This window comes from Lytechinus pictus, chromosome 18 (assembly GCF_037042905.1).
Source record: "Lytechinus pictus isolate F3 Inbred chromosome 18, Lp3.0, whole genome shotgun sequence".
Lineage (NCBI taxonomy): Eukaryota > Metazoa > Echinodermata > Echinoidea > Temnopleuroida > Toxopneustidae > Lytechinus > Lytechinus pictus.
Genome location: NC_087262.1, coordinates 5,028,115 through 5,043,092, shown reverse-complemented (window position 1 = coordinate 5,043,092; position 14,978 = coordinate 5,028,115). Strand labels below are relative to the sequence as shown.

The window sequence follows — 14,978 nt, the reverse complement described above, 5'->3', positions numbered from 1 at the left end:
ACAGATAATATGAATTACATGATAGAATGTGGGACAGAGAATTGCAGCACTCCACGGTTGAAAACAACTCTGGATTTTGCACTTAAAGAAGAAGGTATTTTAGGAAGAAACTATGAATTCTTCAACTTCATCATACCATGATACTTTATAAAAGAATGAGTAAGAATTTGTGGGAACTTACAGGCAGCTGCTGTGCACAGACCGAGTGCTATCGCCAAATCCCCTCCTTCTTCTGCCTTGATGGATGAGCCTAACTGTTCTTCAACACCTTTCATGAGGTCAATGACTACATCCTCAGTTCTCTGAAGCTGTAATGGAGTTCCCGATTCCAATTTGTCAGCTGCAGGTGCAAAGTGTTGACCAAGTTGCGCTGTAGGTGTCTTTGATCTTTGGGCGTTACTTCTGTTCCCAGTCGGATGCGTGGATGGTTGAGGACTCTTTATATAGCTTTGGTGTATGTGTCCATACTGCGAGGAATCTTTATCAGTGGACGTTGGGGCTATTCCGCTTGATGGTGCAGTATCAGATGAGTGCCCATCTAGGGAATAGACACTACCAGAACTTGCACTTGATCTGTCTCGACTCCTGTAACCTGAGTCTCTGCTTGCGATTGAGTCAATGTCCAAACCTTTGCTGACATGCACCTCAGGAGTCTGTCTCATGGTGAGTCCTTCGTTGTGCGATGTACCTTGTGACCTGACTTCGGCATTGGGTTGATGGTACATTGCATCTCTTTGCTGTCCAGGATTGTACCCCATCCCACCGCTGCCACCACTCACCAAACTCTGCTTGTTACTCGCTCGGAACTGATTCGCTCGTTTCTTTCCAGGTAGGGTCAAGAACCCATTCTGTATATTGAGCTTTGCCCTAGCTTGTTTCTCATCGGAATTTCGAGTCACGGACGATGACCTCATAAGTGGTATGTGACGCCCATCAGTCTGTTGGTGATTTGGTGTTACGGTTGGTTCACGATTGCGAATTGCAACATCCAGTATACCTCCTGGAGATACAGGTTGGTCTAATGAAGGAGAACGCTTCATAGACCTTGATCCTGCAAGAAGGTCTGAACTTGAATAATGTTTTCCTGTTCTATCATCTTGAGGACTCTGTCGTTGCAGGTCTGGTACACTTGAATACTTGGGAAACTGTCCACCGTTAGAACTATTATAGCTTGGATTTGAATTCGATCCTCGTAAATCATTAGCATCAGATTTCAAATCAGGGTTACTACTATGAGATGCTTGATATCTCTCAAGAGGTTTGATAGATAAAGAACTTGTTCTTTGCACAGATTGATTATTCTCAGACGAGGAAGGTCTCTGGAAAGAATCTCCAGAATATTGTCCACTGGTACCACTACTCCAAGATCCCTGCCTAAAGACATTTGTCTTTGGGTTTTGCTGATTCGAATTTAGAACATTTGTCTGATTTGTAGGAGTGTCTTGAGGTCTTTGTCTCACACCAAATTCCTTCAGGGGTTTGACATTCAGTCTTTCATTTACCTGGGCTACAGGTTCACATTCGACTTCAGTTGCAAAGTTACCAAAAGGCTCGAAGGTGAGGCTAGGCTGAGGCACATGTTGAGGAGACTGAGCCTCTTTATTATCAGTGATCATTCCTGTCCTGGCATTATACTTGGCTCCATTTTGGGATGCCATGTCTGTCCTTTGTGGCGCTGATTCACTTGTACTCACAACGGAAGTGGAAACCTGCCTTACTGACTGTCTACTAATCTTAGACTGTGCTGAAGATGGTCTTTTACTCTGCTGCGGAGACATCGGCACTTGGATTCGCTGACCATAGGATGAATCCTTGGCAGAGGATGGCCTCTCAGGCTGGTTCTGAGATCTAGGCATTGTCTTAGAACTACTTCCTTTGTCCACATGATCATCATGTCCTTGTAAGGCAAACTGAGATATGGCATAGCTTCCTTCACCGGGCTTCTTCATCGGAACGTAGTTCAATGCCTCATGCCCAATCTCAATGACAGAATTCGGAATCCAACTAGCTCTGGTTGCATTGGCTACAGATCCATCATCATTGATCTCCCAGACGGCTTCGTTTTTCCTGACATCTCTTCCAGAGTCAACCCTTGGGGGTGGCTTTGTCTCTGAAGATGCCTGGAACTCAGGGACAGTCCCTACTGGCTTGTAGACCAACGTATTCTGGGAATCGTTGGAGCTTGCACTCTGTCCACTCATGGTGCTGCTGTTACTGTTACCATGGTAGTGGTGGATTGGGATGCGTTCTTCAGGCTCGGCGAGGACCTTGCGTAACAGAGAATCTTCCATTTTGTTTGGGTGGACAAGTGGCCCTTCTGGAAACAATACAAATGGAAATATATTTACAGAAAATTGAAAACTTTGTTTGACTTTCATTCAAAACAAGCAAAATAAGCCATAGTGCGACAAGCAATAGAATAAATGTAGGGTAGAATACTAACCATTTTCCTTGTCATCTTTGTCATAGCCTTTGAGCATGGTTGTGAACTTTGGGGCTGTGGCTGTCGACACAGCTTTACCATCTGGGTAAGCATAGAGGAGCAAAAGAGGCTGAAAATGACCTCTCCGACATCGGTCCACAACATCTGACCAATTATGACCAACCTGAAAGTAGCGAAAGACCAACCAGAGAAAAAGAAAAAGAGAGACAGAGTGGAAGAGACAGACAGAGAGAGAGAGAGAAAAGAGAGAGACACAAAGAGGGAAAGAGAAGATGATAAAAGGTAAATCTAAAAATGTCTAAAAATGATGAGTGGGAGCAAACCAAAGTTCAAAGATCTCACTGAAAAAAATATTACAAATGATTAAGGTCTGCTTCTGACTTCATGCATTGGTGCCTCAATGGGATAGGATGGCCACACCAGGGGGAGTTACACAAAGATTCAAGTCTGACAATAAGTCATGTTTAAGTGCCAACGAGCGCGTAATATCTAATTTGGAACCTCATTAATCAATACGCAGTGGCACGCATCCTGTGAGAATGATCCGGCCAATGCGGTGATGCAGTATATGCCACACGCAAAACAGGGAATTTTATTGCGATTCAATTCACATCCTTGGGAAGTACTCCCCCCCCATCCACACGTGTTGGTGCATCAACCTTATATCAAGATCAATTTAGAACAGACAGACAGACTAAAAAGATGTGTGAACTGTAATGAGGAAGGTATGTTGGCCAAAGTACCCAGATGCATCTGTGGGAAGTTTATTCAGGTTAAAAGTGGTATGAGCGAGGAGAATTCTCAAGAATATCTAGTCTGCGGAAAATCATAATTTCTTAAATGCTCCACTACTAACTACTTTAATAGCAAGAGTGTGTAGGCTAATCAATAGAAATTAAAAACATTACAATAATATTAACATAAGATCTCAAAAATCTATTAAACTCCAAATTCAGAATGGTTACAAAGGGTGCACAAGGCCCCCCCCCCCCCCGGACTGATTTTTAAATTTACTATATTGATCGTTATGTGCAATCGAGCCACTAGTTGTTCATAAGGTCACTCTTAACTTACGAACAGCTTTTTTAAACACCCATCAAGTTCAAACTACTCACCTGCTTTACCACTGCATCATCAAAGTAGACCCAGTATCTTAAGTTAGTGTTGTAGAAGAATGTGGTGTAGTGTCTGCCATAGTAGGTTACAATACCAACTAGGAACAGACTGTTGGCCTTGGCTCTGTCATCCACCGTGTCATCAAATAGCTGCAACAAGGAATGAAATGAGAATGGTAACAGGATTTGTTAACATTGCATTCTTCAATACATGAGTATGAACAGAATCCAATAAAAATGACTACTCAAGTATGAAATATGTGCCAAATGATTCCGGTAGGAAAATTGTATTTGTTGAGAAATAAACAAGCTAAGGGTGGCATTCCAGCTAGATGTCAGGTCTTTTTCAGTTTAGCCAACAGGCAAATTTGTTAATGAATGATACTGATATTTAGTTCTATTGACTGGACTTGGTTTTCAAAAGAAGATGGTTTGTCAAATAACAACGACCCACATCACTATCTCATGAAATATATCGTTGCCTTCCCGCACAGAGCCCGCTAGTGCGCACTGCACGTCGCCTTCCTGCAGAAAAGGCGTAAGTAAGAGTGCAGTGAACAGTGCGCGCTGACGGCATTTGTGCGGGAAGGCGACACGCAGTCCGCACTAACTGCCCTTGTGGGGAAGGCGACGCGCAAAGTGCGCTAACTGCCTTTGTGCGAAAACGCCGGGAAGGCGACGATATAATACACATCATTTTGCTCAGGCATGATATTAATTATCCACACTTGTTTACCTTTGAAACAGTCCACATGCCCTCAGCTCTGCCTCAGGCATGTTAGAACTGTTCTAAAAGTACCTTGTGCGTATAATTCTTACTAATGCCCTCAATGATGTGTATTATTTATATAATACATACCTCTCTGAGTTGAATAGTAGTACCCAGATTACAGATGACATCTGATATATGCTCAACATCGGGCTTGTCGGAATCCCAGATCAATCCAATACTCACTGTTCAAAGACATAAGAGGTTGAATATAATCTTTACTCATAATTCTATAACCACCTGTGTATGGGTCCAATCCAATAGTTGTTTGACATAGCATCTTTTCTTTAAACACCAATGGACACAATTTTTTTACAGAATTATAAAAAAGTTCACTCCAATTTTATATTAAACTTGGGGTATCTAATTTCACAAAAGAAAGGGTCACCAATTGTGCATACATTTGTGCTTACATTCAGCCTTAACTTAGAGAACAGCTTAATAAAATGGCCTACTGGTATTATACATGCAAGTGTCTACAAAGAGATACAATAAATGTTTACATTTGATTGCAAACTTTTTTTTTAATTGTTTGCCAGAGACTTAAAGTCACACTGGATGGCAAAACTATTTTTTTTTTTATTTCAAATTTGTATGTTTTATTGAATCATAGAAACCAAATTACAATAAAATCAAAATATTTACCAGAAATTAAGACAGATCTGGTTATCGTTACATAAACAACCCCCTAAAAATGAGAGTATTATATCACAGTTGCTGCTTGCTACATACAAGTTGAGGAATTTGATGTAAGACACTTCAATTATGGAAAAAGACAAAACATTATAAAACTATGAATGCATACATGTACATCTGTAAGTACAATAGGAAGATTACAACTAAAATTTCTATTTTTTAAGTGGAAGGAAATTAATTATTTATTTTTGTAGAATTCATTTATTCATTCATTTCTTATTTATTTATTCATTATTATTATTTTTTTTTTTTTGGGGGGGGGGGGGGGACTTGTAGTATATTTCCAAGTCTTTAAATTGATTGTATTTTGAATAAAACATGGCTCAGGTTGTACTCACCAACGTCAGGACAATTCATGAGTATTCTTCTGATATGTATCTTCAGTCCACATGAACTCTGAAAATAATGAAAACAAGAAGAGACACCCTGGATGATTTTAAATTCAGTGTTGACCTACCGGTGTGGGTGCTGGACTATTTTGTTTTTATATTAGCGCAGAACCAAAATGAAACCAGGACTGGTCTTATGACAAGTTTTTACCTGCTGTTGAGCTATCAGTAATGGTATCTAGGAAAAGGATGTCAACCCATCTAGACATAAAATGTTTCCTAGGCAATTGGTTATAAACCAGCTTGGCGTTTACCAGCAAAATGCTGTCTTGTCGAGTTCCTACGGGAGTTACCATGAACTGAAACTGAAAATAGGGTGTCTTACTTTAATCAACATTGGTGGCAAATGTATTGGGAATTGCACAAATTGGATATGTGATCTGCCGCCCAAAAACCAACAAGTCACCCAAATTGAATTTTGAGAATTTTATTGAGCTTGAAAGTGCACATCCTAAGCTTTCAAATAAAATATAACTTGTCAAAATTGATCCGCAACAACCCACAAAAGCACTTCATTGAACATTGTATGGGGCCATCGTGGTCTAGTGGTTAATACTCTCGTCTTTCAATCTGAGCGACGTGGGGTCGATTCCAAGCGATGGCCTGCGTTCATTCAGCAAGAGATTTACCCACACTGTGCTGCACTCAACCCAGGTGAGGTAAGTGGGTACCGGCAGGAAGTAAATCCTCAAAAAGCTGTGAGCACCGGTATCAGTAGACTAGCTTAGCTGTGGTAATCTATAAGGAGCACCTTGAGCACCTAACAAGGTGGTTATTATTAATACCAAAAAAATTGTGAGAGCTTGAAAAAAGGGAAAAAAACAAGGTTTGACGTTCAGGGTTCACTCCAGCATGAGATGTGCTCACTGTTTCTATCTCAGTGAATCTTCTAAGTATTCATGAAAATGGTGTCCGAGAAACTCTTGTATCCCGTCTTCTGATTTACAACCTACAATTTTGAGAGTATGAACGAGAAGAATTACTCTTTCCGTTCAGATTAGCTTATTTTTTTAATTTTTACTTTTTGAAGACCAAATTATTATTTTGGCTATTAACAGTGAACCTTCACGGGTGACTAATTTTGGACTTAACGCATTAGCTACAGGGAAACTCTCCACAACGCACCAATTCCTTTGAAAATGCAAGTCAAATCACAATGGAGAGCTGAGAGGCTTTTGTCAAAATTTGGTGGACCAGGACAGCATCGGAATCTCTCGACTCTGGGCAACGACATATTTGCAATTGTTCGTCAGGTGCAAATGTTCAGATGATCTGCTGTCCCAGTCCACCAACTTTCAACAAAAGCCTCTCAGCTCTCCCTTGTGATTTTAATTGCATTTTCAAAGGAATCGATGCTTTACAGAGAGTTTCCCTGTTATATATGCGAAAACTACCTTTTTTTTTTGGGGGGGGGGGGTGGCTGGTCACAAATGAAATACTTACAGGACAGTCCCTGACATCACCTATGGCACCTGCTTTCCTCAGAAGAACTCCAAAATGATCTGTGTTTGGCCATCTTCTGTCTTGTCTCATCTTGTTAGCTTCAGCACTAAATTAAACAAAGAGAAATATGGTGATGATAATGGTGATCTACATGGCTGTATAGCATTTGTATACAACACAAATTATAGTATTTAAAAAAAACAGCAGGAAACGTGGATATACTGAAGCTTTTAAACGTGCATTCATCAGAGTAAAAACGCATGAATGCACAGAATGCTAGAGCAGAACAGTATAAATGGACGCTGAATGACAAGCTGTGATTGGTCGTCAAGGTAAACAAAATTAGTCTTAGTAAACAGCTACTAGCTAAATAAAAGCTAAAATAATGAAAACTCCTTCTGGCAGCACAGAATGAGGCCAGCAAGCTGGATATATGCTGCCTCCAGCTTTTATATGGAGCTTAAAACACTAAGATGCGTCAAACACGCTTTACAAATATAATATACAAATAATGCATGTAAGCGTGTGCATGCAGGGTCAAATAATGAACGATGTGCAAAAAGAGCCAATAGATATATACTTGCCGAGGTCTGCAGGAGCAAGTGCGGTATATATCCATTTGGCGAGTCGAGCACAGAGTTCATTATTTAGATCCTTTATGTACAAGAATGCGTGCATTGTTTGTTTTATACAACCCCCCCCCATGTTACTGAGTTGCCCCTAATGCTATATTTGATCTAAATTCTAGATAATTTCAGACCACGCACTTTCCTGCACTCTGACGTCAGAGTGCAGGATAGTGCATTTGGTATGACGTCAGAGTGCAGGATAGTACATTTGGTATGATGTCAGAGTGCAGGATAGTGCATTTTGGATGCCATAGTGCAATTTGCTGAATATCATGTGATCTGATTTGGACCAATCAGATTACAGAATATTCTTGGGAGTTGTATAATATTGTAATGTTGTAATATTATCACACTGGTTATCATAGGCTGGCTTGCCCATTACTTTGTATGCACTTTCTCCACTCCCTGGATAGCAACCAAACAAGAGTTTCCCATCTCGATTACTAGGCATACTACTAAATATTAGAGACAGTTGGCAAGTATGCGAAAAAGACACACAAAGGCACGACGACTTGAGTGGAAAAGGGACAAATACCAGGGTTCCCAGCTTTCAAGAAAACAAAATTCCCTGATTTTTCCCTGATGAAGTTTAAGAATTCCCTGATAATTATTCAAACCCATTCCCAGTTTCGCATATTTTCTAAGTTGTTGTTGTGAATTACATGTATTTTCAGTATAAAAACAATAATGAAAAACTAATTAGTACCACCATAACCAGTCATTCAATGGATGTTGTAATGATAAGCAACAAAATATAACAGAGTCTGACTGACTACCATGCTTTCGACTTTTGGGCTGATCAAAATTCCCTGATTTTTCTCTCATTTGAGGCATTTTTCCCTGGTATGAGGTATTTTTTAATCCAATTCCCTGATTTTTCCCTGACTTGAAAAAAGTAAAATAGTTTTCCCTGATTTCCCAGATGGGCTGGGAAACCCTGAATACATAGATAAATGTGAAAGGAGGGAAAGAAGGGAAATATTTTAACTTACCATAGAGCTGTACTGGATACATAATGAACCATTTGAGTGAACGGGAATGGCTCTGATGTAGCACCACATTTGCAAACACTCTGTAAATATGAAAAATAATGAATGAATAAAACATTAAACATAAAAAGGTAAAGCTGAATGTAATCTGCTAAATGCAAAATCGTATTGCTAAAAACATGTACATGTACATGGTGCACAATTGATGTCCAATTCATTTTATGTTTCTGCCTTTGCATGAAGATGTGAGTTAAGATATAAACATAGCATTATACTCATAATTTTTATCTCTCTCATATTTACAATTTTTAAATAAAATAACGCTTTACGGAACTCATAAGTATACAGAATATATAAGTCTACAAGAGCACTTCCCAATGTCTTGCATGTATATGTAAAAATTTAATAGCTCCTTTACTTCTTTCTGCCATTTTTTAAAACCTTCTTTTATCAAGTTCACTTCTGTGTTCATTAAAAAAAAAAGGTGGAATCCCCCTTTTTAATGACAGAAAGCAATGAATACTCACATGTTCAATGAGTGTCATAGCAAACTTGCGATGGGGTATGCAATGTTTAGCATCACAGAGATCTTCCTTGATATTGTGGGCGAGATGAATATGAATACGCACTAGGATGTTTTCCTGTAATCAAAATAGAACAATATAGGATTAGAAATATTTGAATCATTTACAAAATAAAATGTGCCCGTTCATGAGATTGAACTGTTAAAGATATTATCCGAGAGTGGTTAGGAATGTTGAGTATAATGTCTGAGGATTTGTGTGTGCTATTAGAGTTTGAAAATGTGGCCACCAAAGCACATCATCCTTCAAACATAAAGGCCAGAATGCAAAAAGGTGGTTTTGAAAACCCACGGTTGAGTCCATGGGTTATGCAGATTTCCTGTATAAATTACGCTTTACTTATACCATGTATATTAAAAAATGTCCAATGCTGATGCACGCTTTTGTCACAGTGCGCCAAATTGACGCCTGTTGCCGTGGTTATCCAAGCTATTTTATTCAGGAGTCCACTCTTCAAACAGTGGACTCATGAATAAAATAGCGTATCTAACCATGGTAACAGGCGTCAATATGGCGCACTGTGACAAAAGCGCGCATCAGCATTGGACATGGTTTATACACGCGCCCGATAAGCACTAAATTAAACGTTATTTATACAGGAAATCTGCATAAACCATGGATTCCGTGGGTTTTCAAAACCACCTTTGTGAATTCGGGCCATAGTGCCTCCACTCACCGAGCTCTGGCCAAAGTGACCCACCCTTTTAACATCCTAGCAATCTATAGCTATATCATTCTGCCACATTGTCCATGCATCCTACACGTAGTTCCTCATTGAAAGTGTTGGTCTTTCCAACGGCACTGACAAGAGCTTTACAAAGTGTCATTAAAAAATGTGGTCATCAAAGCACCGCATCCCATTACACAAGCTCCCCTCCTAGGTTTTAGCCAAACCTGTGCCCCGCCCCTTTCCCATCCCCTGGCATCTATAGATGAGGGAGTTGATACATTCGAACATCTTCGCACCATAATTATCAAACAAAAGATTGTCTTTGACACAAATCTTCACAATTAGATTAGTGTCTTTGACACTAATCTTCACAATATTACAATTTTTGTGCCTTACAAAATTGTCAAACAAAATTCTTAAGAGATTTGTAAAATATCATGTGTAAGTTTCTTCAAACTGCTGTTTTATCAACCAGGCCATTCATGTACAGCCTCTGTGTAATGCATACTTAAAAAGCACTAGCATCATCCATCTTCGTTGGAGGAGTAGACCTTTGAAAGCATTAGCAGCAAGAGCGACACAGAGTGGTCGAAACTGTGGTCATCAACACAGCGTATCCCTTCACATCGGTGCCCCTCTTCCTAAAGTCTAGTCCCACCTGTGCGCTGCCCCTTTCCCACCCCATGCCATCTTTACTAGGTAGTTTTCGCTTTTACTTCAGGGAAACTCTCTTCAATGCATCGATTCCTTTGAAAATGCAATTAAAATCACAATGGAGAGCTGAGAGGCTTTTGTCGAAAGTTGGTGGACTGGGACAGCAGATCGTCCGAAGATTTGCACCGGACGAACATTTGCAAATATGTCGCTGCCCAGAGTCGAGAGATTCCGAAGCAGTCCTGGTCCACCAATTTTCGACAAAAGCCTCTCAGCTCTCCATTGTGATTTGACTTGCATTTGGAGCGTTGTGGCCCAGTGGATTAGTCTCTGGACTTTGAAACAGAGGGTCGTGGGTTCAAATCCCAGCCATGGCGTAATTTCCTTCAGCAAGAAATTAATCCACATTGTGCTGCACTCAACCCAGGTGAGGTGAATGGGTACCTGGCAGGAATTTATTCCTTGAAATGCCGAGCGCGTGAAAGCTGCTTGAGCTACAGCCGGGTAATAATATCCAAGTCCTTTGGAAGCACATAGAGATGTTATTCATAATGTGTTATGCACTATACAAGAACTGACTATTATTATTATTATTATTTTCAAAGGAATCAGTGCGTTGTAGAGAGTTTCCCCGTAATAAATGCGAATAGTCCAGACTTACGAAGCATTCAGCAGCGTCATCCATGCATCCCAGCTGAAAGCGTAGCTGGTCCTTGAAAGCGCTGGCAAGAGCAGTACGGAGAGCATCAGGAGGTAATACGGTTTCTTCACTGTGCCGCAGCTGGGTGAATAAAGTCTGAAGATGACGAATTACATAAAGATCAACATATTATTCCAACTGTCTATTACATTTTAAACTTGATATGGGGAAGGGGGTGTTAGCATCATAGTATCTGCTATCATACATCACGTATCTTTGCAGTGTGCTCTGTACAGATACATATATTTGCATGTACAGGTATATGATAATCAGGTTCAATGGCCAATTATAGATGGAATTTAGATCAAAGTAACTTATGGTGGCAATAATGAAGGGGGGTGTCTTCCAAATAAAAATAAATGTACATTCTTATATAAGGATTTTACAATGAGCATTTCCTCAGTGTATAAATTATCTTTTGTTGGACAGAATTCCCCTAAATAAGAAATTTCTATAGAAAAATATCCAAACAAAGAGGTCTATAGTCAGAAAGATAATCTTTGAAAATTATAATGATTATACTTTTCAAAAAGGGAACAATAATATGTTGTTTCATAATAGGGTGCTAAATTCACACTTATTTCTACGTGCATGAGTTGAGACTAGTGCTTTCATATGCACAGTGTATAATCACATATGTACATGTACATTTTCTTCTTTTTTTTTTCATTTGGGAACCAAGTATCTATCTTATGACATGGCTCTAAATACCTTAATTTGACATCACTTGAAAGTCGAAGAGTAAAACTTACCACAGGTTTCGCTTTAAAGTTAAAAATGAATCAATTGTACAAAAACTGGTTACCTCCACTGAAAACGAACGCTTTCAATTTACGACATATGAATAAATATAAGGAGATTCCATGTATTAAAACAAAAAGATTGCAGAACAGTGCTCTTCCAAGTCTGACAAAATTATTAAATAAGTACCATGGTAAATAAGTTTGCAATTTATGTAATGAATGTGCAATATTGTAGTATCTATAATTTTATTTTTTATCCATTTTAACTCCAATTTTACCTCCACATATGTAATTTTAATTTGTATATTCATTGTTTATCTTAGTAATTTTGATTATTGTTATATATTGGCATTGTGGAAACATGTACAATTCAGTCTGTGACTGCCAATCATGGTTTTTTTTGCAATAAACCTGAATTGAATTGAATTGAATTCTACCAATACTGTTTGAAGCACCTGTGATCTGGGTAGTATCTGGGTATTCTTCGGACTATTATTTTTTCTCTAAATAGGAAACTAGTCTGCTTTTCTTCTCACTCAATACGGTACACTGAGGTACCATTTTTCTTCATGTGTATGAATGCTTTCAAAAGTACGGTACATGTACATTAATGCTTTTTTAGAAATTTATGTAAGTCCAGTTTCAGAGAATGCAATAATTCATAATTTCAGAGAATTCAATAATTAAAATGAATGTAATCTAATCAAATTGTTTAGGATTAGAGAAAAAAAATACAGGATTGCATATTTGTTTTGTTTGAATGTGGTTTCGCATCATGAAAAGGCATGTACATTTTAATAAAGCCAGGGTAATAATGATTGCAATAAAGATCCGGTTATTATTGATTTATCATTATTAATAATGAAACCTTCTGATTCTTAAGACCATAATCTGTGCGTTCCTTGACAGGGGCCCGTTGCAGAAAGAGTTGCAATCAATCGCAACTCTAAAAATCATGCGCAACTTGATTTTCAACCAATCAACAGTGCGCATTTTTGACTTGCGATTGATTTTTTGACTTGCGTTTAAAGGCAACTCTTTCTGCAACAGACCCCTGGTCTTTCTTCAGGGGTTTCAACATAAATCAGACATAATTGTAACACTCTACACTGTATACATTAAAATGCACAGAACAGAGAAATCAACCTTTTTCCCTCTAACTAGAAAGCAAGTGATGACCCACAGATTTCCTAATCCCTGCCCCCCTATAAAAAAAAATTATTCATTTCCATTAACCTAATTGGCTAACACCCTTCTAGCTCTGAGCAGGTGAAACATATGTATACAGCTGCACACACAAAGAATACAAAACTTAATACTGTATAATATTAAAAGCTTTAATAGGAGAAGGAAGGAAATTAATGCAGGTGCATGGCTGAAAGCAAGGAGCTGGAAGGGGAATTCCCTACTTTAATTAGGAATAAATACATAGTGTACGTGTACATGTAATGCTCAGTTTTAATAGTGGAATGACAAAACAAGGAATTCTACCCTATCAACAAACAGTACATGTATTTTACACCCAGCTTTCTTCTCTTCTTTTTTTTTTTTGTGGGGAGGGGTAAATAATCAGAATGCGTGTAAAATGTACATATACAGGCATATCATGTATTTTCTGGATTTAAAGAAAAAATTATTTAGTGTTTTGTCTGAACATGTTTTAACACCCACCAACATATTATTGTGAACGCAAAATGTATAAACACATCCCACATACACGTATGTACATGTAAATGCCTGGAAATTACCTTCAGTGCACAGAAAATACATGCTTTCCCCATACAAGCATGACCGCTCATCTCTCTGAAGCTCCTTCTGAAAACATCAAGATGCCATAAGACCTATGACAGGAAACAAGCAAATTTTAGAGAAACTTTAGATTTTTCGGTATTACAATTTAAATATACTGTACATGTACATGGCAGGAAGAGTTATTTAAAAATAATAAATGAAAAATAATATAGGATTTGTATAGCGCACGTATCCACCTTGCTAGGTGCTCAAGGCGCTCCTATATTACCCCGGCTAAGCTAGTCTACCGATTCTAGTGCGCACAGCATACTGAGGAATTACTTCCTGCCGGTACCCATTTACCTCACCTGGGTCGAGTGCAGCACAGTGTGGATAAATGTCTTGCTGAAGGAAAACATGCCATGGCTAGGATTCGGACCCACGACCCTCTATTTGAAAGGCGAGAGTCAGGAGCCACTAGACCATGACGCACCCACAATAACAATAAAGAGCAAAATGCTTTCATTCCAAATATACTGTATATAGCAGGAAATGCATACTGTACATGTTATTTTTAATTTCACATCGGTTAAAAAATTGCAATGTGCATGCATGTACATGTTGTAGGCAAGAAAAGAAAATACCGAATCATCATTTTTAAATTTTCACATGTACATCTTGAGAGCTGGGGGCTATGCTGAAATCATACAACAGCGTACAAACATAGGGAGGAAAACATCTATGCTATTCATCTTTACAAATGTACTACACCTCTGCCTGAAAAAAATATAGATTTGAAATTGTGTATGCTAAAAATAATTTAGCAGGATCAACAGTATGTATTTTGCAGTTGGTTATTTGTATGGAGTATAATTTTGTATTTGCTACACATTGCTTTTAAAAATTTACATTATAGTCCTTGCTGAGTTTATCAGACACATCGTTTACAAGTATACCAGAGAAAGGATTATCTTCCCATTAAGCTGCCAGAATTGGATGCCATTAAATTGACAAAAGTAATAACTATTCCCGAGAGAAACATCAACAAGGATTACAGATGGATACCGTAATAGCCAAGGGATTTGGCTATTATCAGACTTTTGGTGCTCACAAACTGTAAAAGACTATTAGGCCTAGGTCTGTAGCCTTTTAACATGTACTTGAAGATTAAATAGCATAGGCATATAATGGAAATCAAAAAGGTCTCTTCATCTACATCTACATCTAGTGGTTTCTAATCAGTCAGGTGGAACTGCTCCCTTCCCCCCCAAAACAAATGTTAAATTGATTTGCCTTTTATTATAATAAAATTTAATAAATAGAAAATCTCTTTCATAATTTTTGGTAACTCCTTTTTATACACTTTTGCAGACATGCCAAGTATCCAGTTGAGGCCAGAAGTTAAACATACACCCAGGAAATT

At 38.5% G+C, this 14,978-nt stretch overlaps 1 protein-coding gene across 3 annotated transcripts in view; it reads right to left on the bottom strand.

Moving 5' to 3' along the window:
• The window catches only part of LOC129281641 (uncharacterized), a 37,999-nt gene that overhangs the window by 9,951 nt on the left and 13,070 nt on the right, over nucleotides 1-14,978 (bottom strand). For all 3 annotated transcript variants that reach the window (XM_064112879.1, XM_064112877.1, XM_064112878.1), the window contains exons 3-12: nucleotides 13,573-13,665; nucleotides 11,043-11,177; nucleotides 9,001-9,114; nucleotides 8,477-8,556; nucleotides 6,856-6,961; nucleotides 5,362-5,419; nucleotides 4,418-4,512; nucleotides 3,559-3,708; nucleotides 2,444-2,606; nucleotides 182-2,317 (exon numbers count right to left, since the gene is read on the bottom strand). In XM_064112879.1, coding sequence (XP_063968949.1) covers nucleotides 182-2,317; nucleotides 2,444-2,606; nucleotides 3,559-3,708; nucleotides 4,418-4,512; nucleotides 5,362-5,419; nucleotides 6,856-6,961; nucleotides 8,477-8,556; nucleotides 9,001-9,114; nucleotides 11,043-11,177; nucleotides 13,573-13,665 — 3,130 coding nt within the window. The remainder of the gene's footprint in view (nucleotides 1-181; nucleotides 2,318-2,443; nucleotides 2,607-3,558; nucleotides 3,709-4,417; nucleotides 4,513-5,361; nucleotides 5,420-6,855; nucleotides 6,962-8,476; nucleotides 8,557-9,000; nucleotides 9,115-11,042; nucleotides 11,178-13,572; nucleotides 13,666-14,978) is intronic.